The sequence below is a fragment of the Mugil cephalus genome, chromosome 7 (assembly GCF_022458985.1).
Source record: "Mugil cephalus isolate CIBA_MC_2020 chromosome 7, CIBA_Mcephalus_1.1, whole genome shotgun sequence".
Lineage (NCBI taxonomy): Eukaryota > Metazoa > Chordata > Actinopteri > Mugiliformes > Mugilidae > Mugil > Mugil cephalus.
In genome coordinates this window covers 3,568,908-3,593,308 of record NC_061776.1, presented here as the reverse complement: position 1 = coordinate 3,593,308, position 24,401 = coordinate 3,568,908, and the positions used below count along the sequence as shown (strand labels likewise).

Sequence of the window (24,401 nt, the reverse complement as noted above, 5' to 3'; positions counted from 1 at the left end):
TGTTTGTGGGAACATGAATGTTTTTTAGTCTTTCTGCATCATGTGACCCAGATGTTTTTCATCTGCTGTCAGATTCAAATCAAGACCATGAAAGGACACAGCAGCTTGATCTGAGCTGTCAATCATCAGCAGCCATCTCATCTGTGGGCTGCAGGGGCTGATGGGAGCTTTGAGGACCTGCTAGAAACCACGTGGCCTCGTCTCATGTCACAGCTCGTCCTTGTTGGGCCTCAGCTGCATCAGAGCTCCACTTCTCCCCAGGTTCACCAGAGGATACACCACCACACAAAATGCTTTTCCTCCCAGCTGCTGCTCTGTGCTGTCTGTGTTCAGGTGAGTGTTTCCAACAAACTCCACCTTTAACAAACACTGTCTCACTAACCTTCATCTATCTGTCTGTGTCTCTACAGCCCTGGTTGCCATGGCAGCAGATCTGACCCAGGACCAGTTAACATTGACCAGGAGAGTTGGTCAAACAGTCTCCTTCAGATGTGAAGGAATTGAACAGTGTTATTATAACTGGATTCACTGGTACCAGAAGAAAGAAACGGAAACATTCACTTGGATTCTTTTTATTGATAAAAGTGATGGTGAAATACGTTCAAATTCCAATCATCCTCAGAAAGATGATTTCTCACCTGTAATTAAACAGGATGTTTGTGAGTTGGAGATAAAGAAAGTTAAAGTCGATCATTCAGCCTCCTACTACTGCTCCTGTCTGAAGGATGATACCCACAGTGAGAAATGATGCGAGAAGCCTGAACAAAAACCAACAGATGAACAGATGTCAAACAGTGTTTGTGACAGGAAGAGAGCAGTAAACCACAGCCCAGGTTCACATATTTCACCTCCATCTCAGACAGAGTCCCAAACATACTGAGCTGAGGGAGATTCTTCTTTCCTGCTCTCACTATTTATTTGACATCAGATTTATTCGTGTTGTTAGCAGATATTTCAGCTGCTGGGATAAAATTCATCCCTGCTACACAATGTTAATGTGCTCTTAATAGAAACACTTTGTGTTGTTTCACACCTTCCAGCAGATTTAAATAAGGTGAATGCTAATTTATTTTTTATTTTTATATTATTACATTTACAAGTAAAAACACTATAAAACAGAGAATGAAATACATACTGTTAACAGCAGCATGAGTCTGTTTGTGTTTGTTCATGGTGGTTATTGCAGTGGGACGAAACATTTTTTAAAGAATGTTTGTCTGGGTCAGTGGAACCCTGTAGCGTTTTCCTGATGGCAGCATCTGAGAGCAGTGGTGGAGGGGGGAGATGGATCTTTTGTGATCAGGGAGGTTTTCCTGGTCACAGACCAGCTGTACCAAGAAGAGATATTGAAGGTGAGTATGGATTCAATGAGAGACTGATGAACCAGAGTATAAACATGGATGAAGACACTGAAGTTCCTTAGCTTCCTCAGTAGGTGGAGGCGCTGTTGAGTTTGCTGGTAAATACGAGAGGACGTTGTCCTGGTCAGGTCCCAGGTCTTAAATGAGACAACCTGTTCACCAAGTTAACCCTGGATGCTCAGTGTGCAGGAAGTATAGTAAAATAGTCCCCAAATGTATCTTGAGTGATTTCTGTTCTCTCTCATATAATAAACGTTCATTCATTCATTCATTCATTCATTCATTCATTCATTTTTTGAAACCACTTCATCTGGAGGGTTGCAGGGGGCTGCAGTCTGTCTTACTTTCACTGGGTAAGGGGTGGGGTCCACCCCAGACAGGTCTCCAGTCTATCTGAGGCCCAGCATGTATGAGTAGTGAATTGATTACCCACTGAAGGAGATGTCTGAAATATTCAGAAAAAAGTGCAGCCCCTCTGTGTTGTGGAGAAGTCACCATTACCACAGAGTCTTTGCTACAAACGTTTGGAAAACTGTGCCATCACTTTGTTAACCTTCCTGATCTACAACTACTTCAAAGCAAAGGAGCTCTGAAGCTTTGTCTCACTAAGATCTGAAGGCGACACACTTTTAGGCGACTCTCTCACCACGGAGAGAAACAAGGGAACTCCACACAGAAAAGACCAAGACAATGGATTAGAACCTAGAACCTTCTTGCTGTGAGACACTGATGTTAAACCAACACACTAGTGTTGATGTGAAAATCAGAGAAACACATCAAGGAGCTGAAATATGATCCTTCCTCCTCATGTGACTCCTTCCCCTCAGCTGACTCTCTCAGCAGCACACAGGTTTTTGTATTAGTCTTTTTCACTGTGTGACAGCGGCAACGTCTACCACATCTTTGGCTCTGGAACTAAACTGTATGTAACAGGTAAGAACAAACATTTCTTTTCCTTCACTTGTTTTATTGTAGAAGCTGAAACGTGTTTAAAGTCAGTTTGTGCTGCTTCAGGCTTTACATGTTAGTTTTTTCCTCATTAGTAGAGAATTCATCCTGCAGCCATTGTTCCATAAGAAAAGCTCAATCATTTCTGAAAACATGTTGAAATGTGACTGAACAACTAAAGTCATTCTTTCTTTCTGTAAATATTAGTGACGTTACAAACATTTAGGATTTGATCGTCTCAGTAATTCTGTTGAAAACAAGATGATATTTGATGTTCAACTATTTCACATTCTTTTCAAGTGTCTATCGATTGTATTGGATCATTTCTGAAAGTTAGAACCTTGTCAGATCTAATCGCTGTCACTTATTTTATATGATGTAAATGTGTCTTTAATTAATGATGTGTTAATAGAAAAAGAAAAAACACAAAGTGAATGTGATGTTAAATTAAATGAAGTTTTATCACCATCATCAGCATAAAGTATTTAAACATTTGAACATGACTGACACAAACTAACATGTTGATGTGTTTTATTAGTGATTAAAGTCTGTGCTCTTAAATGTGTCATATTCAATACATATTGTAATCACTGAAATGACAAATGAACAACTGAAAAACACAATTCAGGGATTTGGAAATTATGTAAATAATTTATTCCTTTAACCAGAATGATCCCACTGAGACTGAGAAGCTCTTTTTTAAGGGAGTCCTGGTGAAAATAGACAGCAGCAAATACAAAACACAGTTAGAAAATGACACAGTTAAAAGACAAAGAAAAGACAAATGAAAAGAAGATGATTCAATTTACAAGCAGGTGATAAAAACTAGTGAATATTGTGGAGCTGCTGTTGACTGTGTGAATGTGTGTGTGCTGTCAAACTTCAGATGAGCAGGTAGTGAAGCCCGTGGTGAGCGTGTACCCAGCAGCATCCAGACCCAACCAGGAGAGGAAGAGCTCCCTGCTGTGTCTGGCCTCATTCATGTTTCCTCCTGTGGTCAAGTTCTCCTGGAAAAGACAGAAGGAGGGCGGCTCTCTGGAGGATCTGACCCCTGCTGAGGGAGAGCAGCTGGAGCTCAGAGAGTCGGGACGCAGAGCCTCCATCAAGCTGGTGGATAGAGATGATCTCTGCACATATAAATACACCTGCTCCGTCGAGCATGAGGGAGGCACAGTCGATTCCAATCAAGGTAATGAAAACTTTGTGACTGTGTCCAGCAGTGATACAGATAATCTCTCACTGCAGCTCTAAACAGTTGACTCCTTTTCTGTTTCAGAGGTTCCTCATGTCTCTCAGTACAAAGTGAAGCTGCTCTGTCTGCAGTACACAGTGCTGATAGTGAAGAGTCTGGTGTACTGCTGTGGACTCTCTCTGCTGACGAGCCTCAGAAACAAGGGACCGTCCACCAGCTCCACACATGCTGACTGACTGTTTTCTGCTCCTCTTTTCTCTCCATCACATCTCATCACTTCATCTCATTCATCACTTTGATCAGTCTTCAGAAATGTTGTTGAAATGTTCTTCTTTGTAATCTGTATCTGTTCATTCACGTGTTGATTGTCGTCCTGTAAATAGAAACACATATATTCACATAGAAATCTGCTCTTATGACATGTTCATTCTCTAGTCGTCTAGTTTATTTCCACTTTTAACTTGTATAATAATGAAAATGAAGCTGAATCATCATCAGTTTCCAGCTGTTTCTTCTGCTCTTGTGTTTCTTCTTTCTAATAAATGCAGACTCCACCAGGCTGCTCTTTAGTTTCACTGGAACACACTCAATAAACACGAGAAACCGACACAATCCCAGAGTCTGGTTTTCATCAACTGATTTTTATGTGTCTTAACAAAACAAGTCAAACACTTGAACTTTAGAGTTTGGACGTCAGTGAATAAAGTAACAAGCTGCTTCCAGTTCCTGGATGTGACGTCTATGAACCCTGTGAATGAAGCACAGACTGATGCACTGAGAGAAAATGAAGCTTGAAGAGAATTTCCATGAGAAATGTGTCTCAGTGGTTAATGAGGTCAACTCATGATACATTTAAAGTGATTGGGACGTTCAGACTTTTTCTTCCAACTAGAACTCAGTGAACTAATGAGACTGGAGGTGAACCAACATGGACGCCTGCTTCACAACAACAGCATGACTTGTTTGTCTCATGGGTTTGTGTCTCTGTCTCACTGAGGCTTGTGTTCTGTTCTGATTAATGACAACACAACAACAGGAAGCATTATTGTTTCGAATAGAAGCTGAAAATCCTCTCACAGGATCAATTTAAACACTTTACAGGTAAAAACTTTAAACTTCTTTAAAGTTCTATTTATCAGAGAGGAGACATTTATAAAAGGATGGAAGATTTTAAACACAACACAATAAAATAATTAGTTCTATTTAACGGCAAAAACACATGTATTTATAATAATAAATGTAAATGTGTTTCTCTCTCAGATGAAGAACACAGGTGCTTCCTTTAAAGATTCTTTAACCAGAGCTGGTGGTGAAACTGTCATTGTGTCATTAAAGTGAAAAGCCACAGCTAACGGTGTGGAGGCTGCAGAGCACAAACCCACACAGCCCGTCTGCTGCAGGAAGGAAGTCTGATTGGCTGTCAGCAGTTTGTTTTCTGTCCTAATAACCACTGAGGACCGATTCATATCGGCTGCTGAACACATGTGTGAGCTCCTCTCCTCCTACCACGTAGCCTCTTATTTCCACCGAGTCGTCCGACAACAATGATTCTGACCTACTTTTACTTTTTATTACATTTCATTAATAAATGTTCCTCCAGAGCTGTGGAGTTAAAGCAGTTTCACCCAGAAATCATCAAACCATCTGACCTAGCTCCTCTCAGTCAGCTGTGAAACAAACTGTGAATCTAATCTCAGGAAATAAAGTCGACTGAATAACTTCATTATGTCACAGTGTAACAGATACCAAGGTCTGATTAGGACTTTACATTTATCTGGTCAACATAAAAAATATGAATGAACTGAAAACATGAACAATCTTCTGTGGAATAATGATTTCTACATTTAAAGGAGTGGTTATTGTAAATGATTATATCTAAATTATCATTAATTCATGTTTGAAACATCAAGATTTCACCTAAAGCAGGAAAAAAAGAACATTTTAAAGTTATATATATATATAAAGAAGTGAATTCTGGAATTAATTCTAAGCTTCTGTTGAACTTGTCATCAGAAATAAAGTGGCTCAAGTTGTTTCTTATTTCTTTTCATTAAATATTGAGTAGCCATCTATTTTATTCATATTATTTCTTGTTTTGCAACTTTTTACAAGTTTCTCTGCAGATGAAAAGACCCCGATACTCAGATCATAAGAAAACACTGAGATAGATTTACTTTGACAAAAACAGAGAGAGAAATCTCAAATAGTCTTGTTATTTTATTTCATTGAATAAAAACTGAGCATTGCACAAAAAACAGGAAGAGATGATAAAAGTATTGCAGCTAAAAAAAAAAAGCCCTTTTTGCTGAAACGGCTTTTAAAGCAAAAAACACGTCAAGAGACGTTCAACGTTTTGTTTTATTGTATAAAAAATATGTCATATGTTAAAAAAGACAAAGATTCTTTAATTACATCATATATAGTTTGATACATCAGCGTGTTGTTTCTGCGTAATGATAATTTGTTATTTTCAGCTCATTCATTCATCTGTTAACATTCAGAGTCTCAGATACAGAGTTTTACTCATCCGCCTTGTGAAGCTGAATTAAAGACATCAGTAAATTCTAAAAACCAGTGACCTGCTCCCTCTAATGCTGAATGGACAGATGATAGATTAGGCTATCAAGGCTGTTAGGCTTCTGTTCATGTGCTGTGAGGAACTGATTTGTTGATGTGTGGCTGTTTGACCGGTGTGAGGGAGAAGCTGCTGCAGAAAACAGTCAGTCAGCATGTGTGGAGCTGGTGGACGGTCCCTTGTTCCTGAGGCTCATCAGCAGAGAGAGTCCACAGCAGTACACCAGACTCTTCACTATCAGCAGTGTGTAGTGTGAAGCAGAAGAGCCTCTCTTTGTACCAGTGTGGGGCAGCGGCCGGTGGAGCAGGAAGTGGAGGTGGAGGAGGAGGCACAGGCACTTCTGTGAAAGAAAAATGAATAAAAGAGTGTCAGCGACCTTAAGATTCTTTGCTGCCTGAATCCCACAGTCACCAAGCCTTCATTACCTTGTAGCACTTTGGCCTCCACTGTGTCTCCCTCGTGCTCGACGGAGCACTGGTATCTGTACTCGTGCACATCGTCCCCTTGCAGCAGCCGGATGGAGGCTCTGATTCCCGACTCTCTGAGCTCCAGCTGCTCTCCCTCAGCAGGGGTCAGCTCCTCCAGAGAGCCGCCCTCCTTCTGTCTTTTCCAGGAGAACTTGACCTCAGGAGGAAACATGTGTGAGGCCAGACACAGCAGAGAGCTCTTCCCCTCCAGGTGGGCTCTGGATGCTGCTGGGTACACGCTCACCACGGGCTTCACTACCTGCTCATCTGAAGTTTGACAGCACACACACACACACACACACACACACACACACACACACACACACACACACACACACACATTCACCATCACATGGCACAAAATGTTCATATTCCAAAATGTATGATATGTGAAAGAAAAGGAGTTTAAATATATGTCAAAGACAATGAAAGTAACAATTAAAAGAATTAAAACCACTTCCGGTGACATTCAATGTGAAGCAAAGAGATGTATCGAGTACTGTATGAGATGATAACCTAAATACGACTTATTTAAAAACGTTCCCATTTAATGAACTGTCCTTTTACAAACAAACATTTTAAGAACAACCTGAGAAGCTTAAGGAAAATAAGTGCATTTTCAGCTCATAGTGTTGACTACAGCTGAGTTCTGGTTCCTCGATGTCCACGACTCCGACTGAAACAGTTGTGCTAGTGGAACAGTTTGGAATAATAGTTGGATTTAATAGAAAAAGTGCAGCTAATGCCTGGAATCTGACCCTCTGGTGGGTGCGCTGATTTTGGCCCCCAGGCCGCATGTTTGAAGCCCCTGGTAGACTAAGCTATGTGGAGCCTAGAAAAGGCAACAATGATGAATAACTTATTCTTATTGCCTATATCTTCTTTGTTCTTCACACTGGTACACTCTGTGTTCTATTTATTTATTTATTTATTTATTTATTTTTAGTGACGTTAAAGTGAACTGTTCAGTTCAAACTGAGTCGTAACAGAAGCATTGATCTCAGGGGCTATTTCTTCTTTTAGTTTAGTTTAACCCAGAAAACGTCTTTTTATTTATTATTATTATTGTTGTTATTGTTGTTATTATTATTATTATTATTATTATTATTATTATTATTATTATTATTATTATTATTATTATTATTATTATTTGAGGTTATTTGCCTCCTCTTGTCTCGTCTTGACTCCGGCTGCAGCTTCTCTGTCATTTTATACTTTAAACAAGTTGAAATTATTATATTTATGAGTTTCATCATTAAATATAATTTAAAATCGGTTGTGCTGAAACAGAACAAAAACCGATTAATAAAATAAATGAAAACACAAATGTCGAAGGAACAGGTTTAAATGAGCGGATGACATTTTCCGATATAGAAAAAAAGACGTTATCATGTAAATAAAATCACGCGTGTTATATTTTTATAACTTTTATAAGTATCTATACAGACACATTGATTTTACTTAGAATTATAATTACAACGGTATTATTGAAAATGAGTTTATAGTTAATCAGATTTATAGCCTACATCATCTATATAAACGGACAATCCAGACCTACCTAATATATATTTCTTAATATTCAATACATTCACCAAATTATGACATTAATCCGAATTGTACATATTCAGATGTAAATATACGTCACAGCTACACAGCTACAGTACAACACGGAGACACGTGTTTTACGATCATAAAACCCTGAAATCGCATTTAACCTCGAATATCTAATGACTAAGAAGAGCACGATGCCACAACCACCACAAAAATGTAATTCATTCATTTAATTAAATATTACATTTAATTAGAAAGAATTTCAGTCTGAATCTGAAACGTCATCGGGTCCGTGTCATAAATTAAAATTAATTAACAGGAGACTTTATATCGACGAAAGAACGACTACATGTTAAATATAATATAATATAATATAATATAATATAATATAATATAATATAATATAATATAATATAATATAATATAATATAAGAGAAGAGAAGAGAAGAGAAGAGAAGAGAAGAGAAGAGAAGAGAAGAGAAGAGAAGAGAAGAGAAGAGAAGAGAAGAGAAGAGAAGAAACCCGGTTTAAAGATTTATTAAACTGCTGACGCGAACAAAACAGGTTTCACTCTCATCTTAATCATACGATGTGTCTACTTTTCTTTAAAAAGTAAATTTTATATTTAATGTGTTTTGTTGTTGTTGTTGTTGTTTTGTTTTGTTTTTTTACAAAACTGACACTTGAACGCAGACGGACCCGAGAACTTTTACGGTAAATTCAGACGAATGAAACCAGAAGGACTCGGATTCGTACCTGAAACATAGAGCGTGGTTCCAGAGCCAAAGATCAGGTAGCTGTTGGTGTCGTTGGATCCTCTCACGGTGAAACAGACCGATACAAAAACCTGTGAGCTGCTCTGCTGAGGTTCCTGCTGAGGAAGCAGGATCACGTTTCATTTCCAGGAGGGTCTGACTACAATGAGATCTTTAATAAACCACGCGTGAACTTTACCTCGTTGTTTTCTGCATTTTCGGGATTTTTGTCTGAAGTCTTCGGTGGCAAGACAACATGTCTCCCTCCCCACGTTAGTGTCCCGCAGGGCTTAATAAAAACCAGAGGACAGAGACGCGTCGTTGTTGTGACTGTGAAGTTTTGATCAGGTGTAAGTTCCTGGTTCCTGAGTTTAGTGTCACATGCACGGACCTGGTTTCAGGACAGAAATCACAGGGTTAGTGGAGATGGTTGGGATGGGGGCCAGGGAGTGCACCATGTCAAGAAAAGGTCCTCACAAAGATAGGAACATAGGTGTGTGTGTGTGTGTGTGTGTGTGTGTGTGTGTGTGTGTATGTATGTGTGTGTGTGTGTGTGTGAGAACAGGGAGTACATCGAGAATTAAAGTCATCCGGTCTTATCTTCCATTATAAACAATAAATCAAATCAAATCAAAACCAAATCACACTTTTTTTATGTCGCACTTTTCGTGCAAAAAAGAAAATGCAACACAAAAGCGCTTCTCAAATAAAAACAAAACAGACACACACACACTCACACCCATATACACACGATAAGTTGTTGAGACTTAGCAGTGAGGCTAGAGACAAGGAGGACGCTACCTTTAAGGAAAAACACTACAACAACACACAGCAGCAGCTCAACACTAATAAACCGATGAACTCAGGTAGAGTTTTGATGCAGCAGTGTTGTCAGGTATTGATCAGATTGTACAGTCCAGAGTCATTTAGCTCATTTATTGCTTTTGGATGGAAACTGTTTATGAGTCTGGGGGTGTGAGCCTCTATTGGTCTGTGGGACGGCCCCCCAGGGAAGGCTGGCTCTTGTAGTCCCAGCCAACAAACCCCTGAAGTAGTTGATGCCGGTATTGATAGGAAGGAGTCTCAGACTGGTCATGGTGTCCATGCTGACCTCTGACCTCTGACCTCTGATGGAAGCTGTTGTGTACTGACGCGTCGATGAAAAGAAGTGATTCCCCGCTGACACGTCTTCTCCTGCATTCAAAAAAGCCTCGTTAGAAGAACTCATGCCCAATCTGAGGCAACCTCGTTCAGCTCCAACACTCTCCTTATTTATGTTTTCTCTTCTCCACAAACTCCACAATTATTAACAAATTAAATGAAAGGAGAGCTTGACCCCGTACATCACACATTCAGTCATCAGACGGTCCGGACACGAGAAGGAAGGAAACATCACTTGGTAACAGTAGATACGTATCAAACAGGTCCACGCACCCTGGGAGGAAAGTGAAGGATGTTTGATTATACAGAGCAGTTATTATCAGTAGTAACTGTGTTATAGACATTTTAACCTTTGAGCAATGAACATAATTAACAAACCCAGAAATAAAGGAGGGATAGGAAGAGGATCATCAGGAGGATGTTAGAGCTGAACGAGAGGGGATTCTACACCTGGTACCAGAGGCTGCCTCAGATTCAACAAGCGTTTTTGACACTGTTCTTTCTTTAAATAAAGCTGTTTAAATGTGTTTCATCTCAGCATCATGAACCAATGAGTCACAGTGGAAGGAAGGAGATGGATCATGATGTCTTTTACATCATGCACAATGCACAGCATTATGGGAGGAGGACAAGCCGGTGGAGGCAGTGTGGTGGTGATGACGAGACACTGGGTCCTTCCACTCATGTGGTACTTTAACAAACGTGTCCAAATTCTCATGGAAGCGTTATTCCCTGATGGCTTGTTTCAGAGGTTCAGGAATGACCCAGACAAGACTGATCCATGGAGACGTCCTGGTGCCAGATACAACAGCACAGCGTCAGAGTCCTGATGGAGTGCCAAAGAGGGACATGCACAATAATAAGGAGTTGGACATGATGTTATGGCTGGTTCTTGTACAGTATGTGGAGCTGAGAGCTTCACGAGACAAAAGAGCTGGACCCTGTCCCAGCCTAAACTAACATGGGAACAATCAGCAGAGTGAAGCTTCACGTGTGGTTTGTTGTCAGAACCAGAGCTCAGTCATACGTCTCCTCTAAACATGTTTGACTGTATATAAAACACATTTACTAAAATAAATTCATATGATTCAGGGGGGAAAATGAATTGTCAAACTCTAAATTTTCATAACTGCATAGATGATGCATTTTATTTGTCTGGGCTATATTAATATGCAAATGTTTTTATTGAAATGTTCTGGAGGGGTGGGGCACAGTGACAAAAATAAACGAATGTGCTGGATTCAGGCGCCTTCTCACAAACATACTAAGAGTGGCCTCCAAACTAAACGTAAAGTCAGGAATCAGGAGGAGGAGGAGAAAACAAATCACTCTCAGCAGAAGAATCTGTAAACAGTGACGCTGGAACATCCACAAGACGAGAATGAAAACTAGATTTAGACCTACTGGACTTACTGTCTTCTTAAACTTAAATTCTGTAGAAGGTGATGACGCATCAAATGGCAAAAAAAGAAAAAAGGCTCTTTGCTGTCGCAGTACTTTAAGAACTACAGGAAGAGATCAGTGATGTATTTAGGAGAGATGTGACAATTGAGAATTTAGCTAACTGATTGTGTTGATTGTTAATTGTTAACCTGTTGGTCAAGTTTCCCCCTTGTTTCTGTTCTGGACTAGTCCTAAGAGTATATAACCCTTTTTTACATTTTACACCTTTGTCTTCTGTTTTTCTGTTCTGTCCCTAACAGTGTGACTTTCAACCACAGAGACATTAGCTTAGCCCTTTTTACTGCTATTCACCAAACACACGCTTTGTGTCAGCCTGGTGTCCTAGCTACGTCTCTCTCTGATACAAACCCGTCAAATCAGACTATTCTACTGAGTGAGTAGTGTGTGTGGTTTACTGCTGCCTCCCCGTCACCAACATCTGTTCGCCTGCTGGTTTTTGTGCAGGCTGCTCGGATCATTTCGTGCTGTGGGAACCTTTCCAGCAGGCACAGTAGTAGGCGGCTGAGTGAGCAGAGATGATGTTTTTTATGATCAGGTTTCCACCGTTTGTCTTTCTTGTAACGTCAAAAGATTCCTTTTGAGGATGAGGGAACCGAGAACTTTTCTTTTCCCATGTGCGATCAAAACGCGCGACCGCTGTGAATGTTTTATTGTCCACTTTCTGGTACCAGTACACAAAGTTGTTGTCGCATTGGTCAACACCCGTGCACCCCAAGGAAATGGTTTCACCAGTTTTCCTGGTCATCGTCGGCTGGTCCTGGGTCAGCTCTGCTGCCATGGCAACCAGGGCTGTAGAGACACAGACAGATAGATGAAGGTTAGTGAGACAGCGTTTGTTAAAGGTGGAGTTTGTTGGAAACACTCACCTGAACACAGACAGCACAGAGCAGCAGCTGGGAGGAAAAGCATTTTGTGTGGTGGTGTATCCTCTGGTGAACCTGGGGAGAAGTGGAGCTCTGATGCAGCTGAGGCCCAACAAGGACGAGCTGTGACATGAGACGAGGCCACGTGGTTTCTAGCGGGTCCCGTCAGCGCCTGCAGACCACAGATGAGACGTCTGTCTTAGAAACGGTCACCGGATGTGGCCAGACCATTGAACATCCGGACTCTGGCAGCAGTTAGATGCTTCACCTGAACTCAGCTCCACAAAACAAACTTAGGTGCTTCTCATTTGCTCAGTCTTCCTCTTAAAATCTTTATTATCTTTATGTAAATGTATATATATATGTTATTAACTTTCTTACTGTCACTTTAAATTGCTCTTGTTCTTTACATGCTTTGCAGCAGGAGGAGCTCGGTTCACTTCGTCCCAGTAAACTGTGACAGAGGATTGCGCACTATTTCTAAAAGGTTATAACAAGTTTTAATTCAGTTTACTTTCTAAGTGCTATGGGATGGTGCACGTTCTGAATATATTGCTGCTCTATTCATCTGAAATTCTTTGGCATAGTCTGATAAGTTGAACTTGAATTAATTTTGCTTCCAACTTTGACGTTTCAAAAGAAAATAGGCGTAGTTGTCGATGAATAGTACAGTTGGTTTTCTATTTATTTAAAGTATAATAATAAAAACTGTTCAGTTACAGTTCACACAAATATTGAACCTGCACAAACTTCCTTCCATGACTTTGCACAATAACTGACCCTTCTTTTCTCTCTGTCTGTCTGTCTCTCTGTCCGTCTCTCTGTCTGTCTCTCTGTCTGTCCGTCTCTCTGTCTGTCTCTCTGTCTGTCTCTCTGTCTGTCCTACCATATTGCAGATGAGGTCTGATTGGGTACTGATCCGAAAAGCAACAGTCATGTATGTTGCCGTTCTGAAACCAGAAGCTAAAAGTTGGAGCAATACAGACACACTGTGGCTCTTCTTCTTCACTACAGTTGAGATCTGAGGTTGACAAATGTAGTGAAGGAAAAATATTTCATACCACAATTGCAAAAATTAACTCTACAAGGCAACATTCACATAAATCCACCGGTAATATTAACCCTTAACATTATATAATAGAGGAGTTTTGTTCTATATAATAAATATTGAAAAGATATTTAGGTATTGCATGTGACATTACACTTTTTCTAGAAGTCATATTTTCATTTCCCTTTCTCATTTCCTTCAACAAGAGACAGCTAATTTACAGAAAGATGTCTTTATTCTAGTTTTGTATATTTTCTCCCTTGCCTGGAAAACAGTATGAGTAAAAAAAATGTCTCGATTTATCCCGTCTGATATGCGTTGCATAAATAAGGACTTTTTAACCTCAGCCTCTTAATACTCTGTTAAACTGTCATTTTAAGTTTCTAATTGACATCCAGTTTGTTTCTGAGTCATTCATTCTTCCTCCTTTATTCTCTGAGCCACAGCAGCATTTTATTGACTAAAATCACCTCAAGTGACCAATAAAACGTTAAATTCACAGATTTTCGAATGGAGTTCTGCAGCCGTGTGTTCTCCAGGGAAAGTTTTAAAACCCCGTAGAGGAACTTTATCGTTGGCTCCAGCAACTACTGGCAGTTTAAAGGCAATAACTCAGCTAAGCTAACCAGTAAACTCCTGTTGTGAGTATCGATGAACCGAAATTCTGCTACTTTCATGGCGCAAATCGTACCAACAACACAAAAACACAAAACTGCGTAAGCGATCAGAGCCGGCGTTTGCTTTTAATACATTTTTAGAACCAAACACGACAAAAATAAGGTGGACGATCCTTAAATGCAGCCCAAAATGCCATGATTCTGTGGGGTTGACTTCTATGCACAACAAAACATCGCTGGGGCGCGTTGCATTCTGGTCAATGTAGTCTGCCAAACTTTAAAATAGCTTGTATTAATAATTTTACCACATAATGTAGTTTGAAAAAAAATATTTATTCATTTTAAAATCATATAAGTACACACAAAAGAGAATATGTCCGTATTTTGAATTTTATTTGTACACACTTTACAAAATACCAAACGAAGAGACTACAAGTCCCACAATCTTACGTCATTACGTAGTTACGTTTAGCAACGGTCAGTTGATAAAGAAAAAAACAGCCGCTTCCGTGTTGTTCTTGGGCTATTCTGGCAAATAACTATCGTTAGCGGAGTCAAAGCTCGTCTGACAGCCTCGCCGGAGTGTGACTATCATGGTTTTGTGAAGCTGACAGTTTCGTCTTTTTTTTAAACCCGAAATGTCGCTGCTGCCGAGCTCAAAGAAAAAAGACAAGCGTATTTTGTCTGGTACCTGCCCAGACCCGAAATGTCAGGCGAGACTTTTCTTCCCAGCTTACGGCTCCATTAGCATCGAGTGCACGGAGTGCGGTCAGCGCCACGAACAGAAGAACCTGTTAAATGTCGAGGAAGTGACTGATCCAGATGTGGTGCTTCACAATCTGCTCAGAAACGCCCTGCTCGGCGTCACCGGGGCCCCGAAGAAGGGGACCGAGCTGGTGAAGGTAATGGGGCTTTCTAATTACCACTGCAAGCTCCTGTCCCCGGTGCTCACCAGGTATGGCATGGACAAACAAACGGGCAAAGCCAAGCTGCTGAGAGACATGAACCAGGGTGAGATGTTTGACTGCTCGCTGCTGGGAGACAGGGCTTTTCTGATCGAGCCGGACCACGTTTCCACCATGGGCTATGGCAAAGACAGGTCAGGGAGCCTGATATATCTGCACGACACTCTGGAGGAGGTGAAGAAGGCCAACGGCAACAGAGAGTGTCTCATCCCGGTGCATGTCGATGGAGACGGGCACTGCCTGGTCCACGCTGTGTCCAGAGCGCTGGTGGGACGAGAGCTGTTCTGGCACGCCCTGAGAGAGAACCTGAAGCAGAACTTCAAGCAGAACCTGGACAAATACAAGGCCCTCTTTCAGGATTTTATCGATGCTGCAGAGTGGGAGGACATCATCAACGAGTGCGACCCCCTTTTCATCCCTCCCGAAGGCGTGCCGCTCGGACTGCGCAACATCCACATATTTGGGTTGGCCAACGTCCTCCATCGGCCCATAATCCTGCTGGATTCCCTGAGTGGCATGAGGAGCTCTGGAGACTATTCTGCCACCTTCCTGCCTGGGTTGGTAGCTGAGGAGCAGTGCAGGGGCAAAGACGGAAAGCTCAACAAACCCATCTGCATCGCCTGGAGCAGCTCCGGCAGGAACCATTACATCCCTCTGGTGGGGATCAAGAACACGGTGCTGCCTAAACTGCCGGCGCGCCTGCTCCCAAAAGCCTGGGGCATCCCCCAGGAGCTCATCAGGAAGTACATCAAGCTGGAGTCGGACGGGAGCTGCGTGATCGGTGGCGATCGCAGCCTGCAGGATAAATATCTGATGAGGCTCGTCAATGCCATGGAGGAGGTGTTCATGGAGAAGCACAGCATCCACCCGTCGCTGGTGGCTGACGTGCACCAGTACGTCTACAGACGGACCGGCGTGATCGGCATCCAGCCCGAGGAGGTGACGGAAGCAGCTAAGAAGTCGGTGATGGAGAACCGGCTGCACCGCTGTCTGATATGCAGCGCCCTCTCCGAGCTCCACATCCCGCCTGAATGGCTGGCTCCCGGTGGAAAGCTCTATAACTTAGCCAAATCCACACACGGCCAACTGCGGCCAGACAAGAACTACAGCTTCCCCCTCAACAACGTGGTCTGCTCTTACGACCCTCAGAGAGACGTCCTGGTCCCAGATTACAAACTGAGCTCCCTTAACACCTGCAACTGGTGTCACGGCACGTCGGTCCGCCACATCCGCGGCAACGGGTCAGTGGTTTACCTGGATGGGGACAGAACCAACACTCGCTCGCAGGGTGGCAAGTGTGGGTGCGGCTTCAAGCATTACTGGGAGGGTAAGGAGTATGACAACCTCCCAGAGGCATTCCCCATCACGCTGGAGTGGGGGGGCCGGGTGGTGCGAGAGACCGTGTACTGGTTCCAGTATGAAACTGACCCGACGCTCAACAGCAACGTGTACGACGTGGCTATGAAGCTGGTCACCAAGCACTTCCCCGGAGAGTTCGGCAGCGAGATCCTGGTGCAGAAAGTAGTCAACACCATCCTGCATCACACGGCGAAGAAGAACCCAGACGAGTACAACCCCGTGTCCATTGATGGGGCTCACGTCCGCCGTCTCACTGACGCCACAGAGGCTCCGCAGGCGGCAGACCCCCAGCCACCCACCAAGATCATCTTGACGGGTCAGAAAGCGAAGACGCTGCACAAAGAGGAGCTGACGATGAGCCGGGCAGAGCGGAGCATCCAGCAGAGCATCAGCGAACAGGCCTTCGTCACTCAGAAGCGACGAACTGATAAGCTCAAGCAGGAGCAGAAGGGCCACGGCCGGCCGTCCTCCCCCGGCGGGTCTCCCGAAGTCTCCTCCTCTTCGGCTCCTGCCACGCCCACCAAATCCTCCTCCCCCTCCTCATCGATCAAGGAGAAGAAGATCCGTGTGACCACCAGTGACGGCAGGCAGGCCATGCTGACCCTGCAGGCCCACACCACCTTCTCAGAGCTGCAGGGCAGCATCGCCAATCAGTTCGGCGTGCCCCCGGCACAGCAGTGCATCCGCCACGGCTTCCCGCCCAGAGAGCTGCCCCCGCCGAAGGACGGAGAGGAGAATGAGCCCGTGGCGCTGCAGCACGGCGACAGGGTGACGGTGGAGATAATGAGGGGTCCCGAGGACAGGAGCCCCGCGGCCTCCTTGCCCAGAGCCTCCAGCTCACACTCCGCCCTCCACTCTCTGAAGAGCGAGGACACGGCGACGGCCGGCAGGATGAGCAGCCGCGAACTCCAGGACAGCATCGACCTCGAGATGTCCTCCCTCTGTCTCCTAGCAACCTTGATGGGTAAGGACACATGAGGACGTGGCGTCTAGGCCGAGCCCTGGGGGCGTCCCCCCGAGGTCTTTACCATCAGAAAAAGCAAAAGAGTTTTGTTTAGAGAGCAGAGATTATCAGGTAATGTGGAGTCAGTCACTTTATCAGCCAGACTCAGCCTGCAACTCATGACTGATTTCTCTCATTATTGATTGTTTTATTGATTGTTCTCCTCTTTAGATTGAATACATTGAAAATAGTTCATTTAGTTAATAAGGGACAGAGCAGCTGAAAGCAGAATCATGGTGTTGCTTACATCTGCTGCACAGTCAGCTGGAGTGAGTGTGTGTGTTTTCATTTATTTATTTATTTATTTATTTAATATCTTGTTGTGAGTGGGGAAACAGGAAGCCTGGAACAGCTGCACTCTGCCCGTCCACTCTTGTCCAGGTGTGCTGCACACATGCACGCTGACTCCTGATTGGTCCCAGCAGGCAGGTGAATAACACGACGCAGGTTTTTTGGCTCGGCAGCCGATTGAGTTCCCAGGTTTCTGATCAGCTGCCATGAATGCTACCAGAAACCCTGTGTGTGTGTGTGTGTGTGTGTGTGTGTGTTAGCTGTGAATCTGCTGACTCAGGGCATCTCGTACCCCCCCTCCCCGCCTCGCCAGCCAACAGGGTCAAAGGTCGCGGCTGCGTTCGGATAAACAGATCAGTCGGCCAACGGGCAACGCAACATGGGAGCATCCGTCGATATTCAGGAAGGTTTCGTCTGCACTCTGAACACAGAGCCCTGACGCTGCACTTCCTGGTAGCTCAGAGCTCACGTTCAATAATCCTCGTGCCCAAGAAAAGACAAAGCGTCCGCTCGTCAGTCTCCAGACTGAAGTCTTCCCATAACTGACCACAGACCAGTACATGCACATCATATCAGAGCTGATAGGTTAGATATTCTGGGCATGTAAATAAAAAAATAAAAATACAGTTTAGCCATGGCTCCAGTACTGAGAAGATGTCTTGTGTATTTACTGTCAGATCAGAAAAAAATATTTTTTTTTGTCTGACCTGTTGGACACTGCAGTGATTTGACTCCAAGTTGCAGCAATGGGTCAATCTCAGTCATTGTCCTAGTTTAAATTCTTTCTATCAAGTTAATTGATAGAAAGAATTTGATCATTATCAATATAAAAACGGAGCCATTTTGAAGTTATTTATTTACATCTTCTTCTTTCTCTCGATTAAATTAGATAAATACTGGAAACATTGAGAGACAGATAGTTTAGCATAGTTTGTCCAGAAAGTAACAACAGGCTCCCAGGTTGAGTTTTACCTTGACTGTGAAAGCGTCTCTCAGAATAGTTTTGATAATAATTTATTCACAGAAAAAAACGGTCTGCAGAGCTCCTTGTGGCTTGGTTTTATTTTATTTTTATCTCTCCAAAAATCAGCTGTGGTCAAAGTGTGTGTGACTCATTTGTTGCTCTCAGCTGGTTTGTTGGAACCGTTTTAATATTTTTCACGTTTGTCTTGGTTGCAGGCGAAGACGTTTGGTCGTACGCGAAGAAGCTGCCGCACTTATTCCAGCAGGGGGGAGTCTTCTACAGCATTGTCAAGAAAGACATGGGTACGTTTGTTTTCAGTCACATTAAGTCGGACAACAGGCAGTTTTCTGCAGCGATGCATGTTTTGATCATTATGAAAATTAAAAAATGTGTTTCTCTAATCACTGTAGGATATGAATGTTATTCCCCAAGAAAACAAAAAAAAGAAGCGGGAGCATTAAGGATGTGATGCTAAAGTTCTACAATTTCAGTTTCTTGTGTTCAGAAATAGGTTAAAAAGATGTTATTACCTGACAGGCAAATTACTTAAAAGGCATCTCGCTGGCATGCGAGGTGAAACTGTCAGGTAACAGCATCTTTTAACTTTGGGTCTGAACACAAGAACCTTAAACTTATATATAAATTAGAAGACATGATGAACTCGTTTGAGCTGCTTTTTTAATTAGTCAATTAGATCACCAGAGGAGAGGCCTCGTGTTAATCTGAGCTGCCCCGATGAAATGAAAGCGTGACGTCATCCTGTCTTTCAGGCCTGATTGACGGGAAACACTGCACGCTGCCTCACTTGACGGGGAAAACCTTCGTCTACAACGCCGCGGAGGAGCGCCTGGAGCTCTGCGTGGACGCCGCAGGTCACTTCCCCGTCGGCCCGGATGTGGAGGAGCTGGTGAAGGAGGCGCTGGTGCAGCTGCGCTCGGAGGCGGCCACCAGGGGCAGCAGAGAGGGGAGCCCGTCCCACGGCCTGCTGCGGCTGGGCAGCGGCGGCGTCGTGCGGAAGAAGGAGCAGCTGCAGAGCGTCACCGCCTTCCAAGGTAAAGGCCACTCTCTGGGCAGCGCCGGCGGATCGTCCCCACCGGAACATCGGCCTATAACGCGCCAGCACAGCAGCGGGGTCGATCTGAGTGCCAGCGTGTCCCGGGGACCCCCGGACCTGTCAGACATCCCAGAGGACACCACCCGGGAGCTCGTTCGCATGGCGCCGGGCTTCGTCACCATGAAGGACGGCCGCGGTCTGGATCCCGCTCTGATGGAGCAGCAGAGGAAGAAGCTGCAGGAGATGGTCTCCTCCATCCAAGCCTCCATGGAGCGCCACCTGAGGGAGCAGCAGAGTGCTGCGGGGGGCGGGGCCGTCCAGGAGCGGACAGGCGGGACTAAGAGCGCGGTCGACAACGAAGCGGCCGCGGCCGCGGCGACGGCGACGGCAACCGGAAAACCGGACGAGAAGGTGGAGGAGCCGGAGGACATGGAGAGCCAGGAAGCCGGGCAGAGCAACGCCACCGAACCCATGGACCACTCCTGATCACGCCGCCCCACCCCCACCCCGCCTGGCCGGCATCTGTGGGTCCTAATGCCTCAGGTCGGATCCTAAAGCTTTGGTCTTCATCGTGTTGCGTTGTCTTTACTGCATGACTAAAGAGAGGGCCGGCCGCCCTCGCCCCTGCAGACTCCAGGTGGGACAGTGATCGGTAAAGAGGATATATTGCGACACGCCGTCTGCGATACATCACGGGTCCTTTCACACCATCCTCGTTCTTCTGTGGCAATACTGAAGCTGACTGCTCTGTGTGTTTACACTCTAAACCACTTTACACTCGGCTCAAAACTCCACAACGCAGCATATCAAAAAAATAAAGCCGGTGCTGGTTCCTATCTGTTCTCTTCGCCCGATGATGTATCGTAAGCGTCGTTCTCGCAATATATGGCGGCATGGCCCGTTTGGAGGCAGGATTGTATCTCTAGCCCTGTGATTCCCACCTGCGGACGTCTTATCCTCTCGCTATGAAAACACGCACCGATATCCGAGGAGTTTAGAAACCAGTCGGAGTCACGTGTCAGACGCATTCCTTGTAGATAGAAGAGTCTTAATCCGCCAGCAGGCGGAGAGCTGCCGGCGTAACGTCCTGCAGACATGCTTCCTTCAACGTGCACGCTCTGAGTAAGTGCACCGGCCTCTGTGCGCATCAACGCCTTCGTCACCGAAATCAGCTTCTCACCGTCCGTCTGACCGAGCAGCACAGGGAGGAGGTTGGATCTGTCTCGGCTCGACTGTCTGACTCCTCTTGACCTCGCGTTAGATTGCTTTTTCTTTTTCTTTCGTTGTCCCTCCTACAGGCGCTGTTTAAATTAGAATGTTCCGTAATGATGGCGTCGCTGATGTTAATCTCCTGAATTCAGCGTTGACAGGTGTGAGAAGTCACTGCGGCGGCTGTTTGAGAAACTACAGAGAGTTTCAGCTGCAGTCCTTTTTCTTAGTTTTTGAGTTACTGCATGTGCGAGGATTGATATTTTACATTTGAATCCTCTGAAAAAGAAGTTCTGTTTACTGCTCTATCCACATACCGATGCTCAAGCATTCGTGTACAACAAGAAATGCCAAAGATGTGTTGGAGATCATTTACAGATAGTTTGTCATCTAGCGAGCGCCCGGCAGGTTTAGTATCGTTTCCACAGGATCCCCCAAGAGTTTTGACGTTGGCCTCACTCTGATTTATTTTCTTTATCTTTTTTTTGAGCTTCTCAAAATGTTCAATCCGAGTTAAGTCAGATCCAGTTTTCGTTCTCGTTATTTGAAGAGTAGGATAGTTAAAAATTGAAACTACTGAGACACGGTCAAGTGCCTGAAAAAGCTTCTTGTGAAGCTCAGTTCATTTACGTTCTTGGGGAAATAAAAGGCATCCTCGTTCGCAGGGCTCTGAAGAATCAAGCTCTTTGTACTTTACACACGATTGAGATTAATTGAAATCATTTATTGACACCGTTGTGGTGTTGTGGGTATAAAAATCACACGCGCACACAAAAAGACAAATTGCAGTTGTAGCTCTCGTAGCCTCCAGGCTACGTTCAGTAAAGGCCTGTATATTACCTTAAGTGATCACTAACGTTTACTTCTGATTTTTTCAAAGACGGCTTCACGCTGACGTTGCATGTGAGCTGTGCGAATGAAGATAAAATGACCAAGAAAACAGTAAAAGAAAAGGAGAGATATCTAATCTTGAGGACAGGTGGAGTCATTTTAATGTGGCCTCCCCCTGACTGGAAGCACGTGTGACTCATTTGTTAATGATTCGGGCTCCTCACTGAAACCCAGGCTGCTCCTCTAGTTTACGTCCATCTATGTTTAGTCTGGACATGTACGTTTCAGGCCTCGTTCAAACATTAAGGCCTGTTTGGAATAAAGACAGGAAAGTGGTCAGGAGAGCTGTTGTGGTGTCGGCTACAGGTGTTTCTCCTGTGGACTCTCAGTCTGTCGTAGTCTCTGTTCTGTGGTTCATCCCAGCTCTTACAGTTCCATGTGCTTTTCTTTACTTCAATCTATGTTTCTGCTCCGCAAATCTCCTCCTGGAAGGACGTAATGTACCTTTCCTACCATCCTATTGGCTCAGTAGCTCAGCAGCTGCCTCATGTCTCTATTGAAAAGTAAATTAATGAAAAAAAAAAAATAAATAAAGAACGTGGCCAAAGATAAACCAGATACAGGTTTGAGTCGAGTTTCTGAGCCTGATATCAGGCTATGAAAACGTTTTGCTTCTGTCCTGTGCATGAAAGAAATCCCCTGTGAACTTTGGCTAGAATATAAGAATCCTGTTTATTTACAGACTCACCACTAGGGGGCGTTGCCACAAACAAAAGCCTGCAAGAAAAAAAAAAAAAAACAACACAAAACTTCCCCCGGTCTGTTAAAACTAGATGTAAAGGTGAGACTGAAAGATGACTTTTGTTTTATTTGATGAGGTTTTATCTGCTCTGCTCCGCCAACGCGACGTCTCAAGAAACACTGAAGCACATTTTTAAAGGTTTTTATGTTCTTCTCACGGAACGTCCGCTGGGTTACGTTTTTAACGCACACTTCCTCGATGCGTGAGGAGGATGCACAGCAGATCTTTAACAAAATAAGATACTATAATATCCTCAGAGAGGTTCTTTACCTGTGGCCAAAGTAAGGGGACGCCAATTTAACATGCAACTATCACGTCATGAGAATATGTTCAAAGAGTGAAGTTAGTTGGCCTCTATCGTTCACGTGATGCAATAGGTGTGTGTCTCTATTAGTTATAAAACAGTTTAAACTCTTGGTTATTGAGCGTTCACGGTGGACGATGCCGTCAAACCCGTTGTTCAACGTTTTGTTTTTCCCTTTTGGATGCTGGAGCTCTATCAGTTTTCTCATCGACAGGTTCAAGGCGACACATTCAGGCACACGGCATCCTGAACACCTAATTAAGCTGTCACATATGAATGCAGTAGCACGGCCTCATACATTCGGCTCGACGGAGGGTTCACGGGGTTTATTTTCAGTCGTTGACACCAGTAGAGATGGGACTCAGACACACAGCTATCTGCTTGATATCAGGCTCATCTCGGCGGCTTAGCTTAGCTTAGCGTCAGGGCTGCAGACTGACTCTTCAGCACAGGTCACGGATAAACATATTTACTGAAGTGTCAACCTCTTTAAAATCACAGGCAGATTAAAGTCAGTTTTCACCTTTCTTGCCAACAGAAGTGTTTCCCCACATCTCCACGATGCTCCCAAAATGTCAGTGTGCGGTGTTGTTGGAAGAACCGAGTATCAGGCCTTAAAATTTGTGATTTTTATGCAAATCAATTTTTTTTTTTCATTTAGGTTCATTTCTGCTTTACTTTTATTTCTGTGTGTTTTGCCTCAACCTGTCATTCGACTGAACCTCACAAATCTTTTCCTTTGACCTCTTGTTTTCTGCTTTAAGATCTTGGTTTAGAAATGTGAATGAATCTCAGTTCCTCTGTTTTTTCTTTTTCCCACGCTCTGAGGTTTATTTTTGCCGTTGAGGTGATCAAATGTAAGACTTAGCACTTTGAGGAAAAAAAGAGGGAACGTTAGCGTAGCATACTCGCATTAGCTGAACCCCAGTGAGTCAGAGTAGAAACCGATGGGTCGCTCTGGCCAATCAGAAGGAAGGAAAGTTTGCTCAGATCAGACAACACTGCTGTAACAAACTTGAAGTTTTTCTTTGTGACTGCTGTACTAATAACATGAATTGTAATCCAGTTGTATAATAGTATATATTGTAGTATATTTGGACCTGTACATAAACAGATTGTTCAGTTCCTTCAGTTAATTTTTTCCTTTTTTTTTTTTGTTTCTTGTTAACTTCTCTCTGGTTTGCAAATAAAATATTGATGATACACGGCTTCGACATCGCTGTTTGCATGTGTGACGAATTTTCAACCCCAACAATAAAATCACTTCCTTCACTCGTTCTTGTATTTTTGTCGTCACTGACAGAATTTCTCTGTGCGTCTCTCTCGCAGAACTTTTAGGTCTCGTCAGAGGAGAGGAAATCATTTATTCTCTGTCCTGTCTGTCCAGTTTCTAGTGTCCACGTGTCTCTGAGCGTGTGATTTCTTTCACGTTTTATCCAAACCAGTGAGATGCTGCTTACATGGATTATTCATGTCTTTGCATCTATTAACCACATCATAATGGACATTAATATAAGATGAATTATACTTGAGCATAACATAACATACTGCTGTTATCACTATGCTACTGCTATTATTAGCATTACTGCCACGACTGCTACTACTACTACTGCTGCA

At 43.7% G+C, this 24,401-nt stretch overlaps 1 protein-coding gene and 2 pseudogenes across 1 annotated transcript; 2 read left to right on the top strand and 1 right to left on the bottom strand.

The window, feature by feature from the left end:
- The first annotated feature begins 290 nt into the window (after window positions 1-290).
- Window positions 291-3,835, top strand: LOC125011018 (annotated as a pseudogene).
- Window positions 3,836-5,840: 2,005 nt separating this feature from the next.
- Window positions 5,841-12,252, bottom strand: LOC125010625 (annotated as a pseudogene).
- Window positions 12,253-14,485: 2,233 nt separating this feature from the next.
- On the top strand, window positions 14,486-24,056 carry vcpip1 (valosin containing protein (p97)/p47 complex interacting protein 1). Its single transcript, XM_047589798.1, has 3 exons — window positions 14,486-17,290; window positions 18,800-18,886; window positions 19,355-24,056. Exons 1-3 carry the CDS (start codon window positions 14,641-14,643, stop codon window positions 20,122-20,124), a joined length of 3,507 nt encoding a protein of 1,168 aa, XP_047445754.1. The 5' UTR covers window positions 14,486-14,640; the 3' UTR covers window positions 20,125-24,056.
- The last annotated feature ends 345 nt before the right edge of the window (window positions 24,057-24,401 follow it).

Bases quoted from the DNA above. Each gene is read 5' to 3' on its own strand.
- vcpip1 (XM_047589798.1), top strand. From the start codon at position 14,641: ATGTCGCTGCTGCCGAGCTCAAAGAAAAAAGACAAGCGTATTTTGTCT. The intron at 17,291-18,799 runs GTAAGGACACAT...TCTTGGTTGCAG, and splicing joins TCTCCTAGCAACCTTGATGG to GCGAAGACGTTTGGTCGTAC. The intron at 18,887-19,354 runs GTACGTTTGTTT...CCTGTCTTTCAG, and splicing joins CATTGTCAAGAAAGACATGG to GCCTGATTGACGGGAAACAC.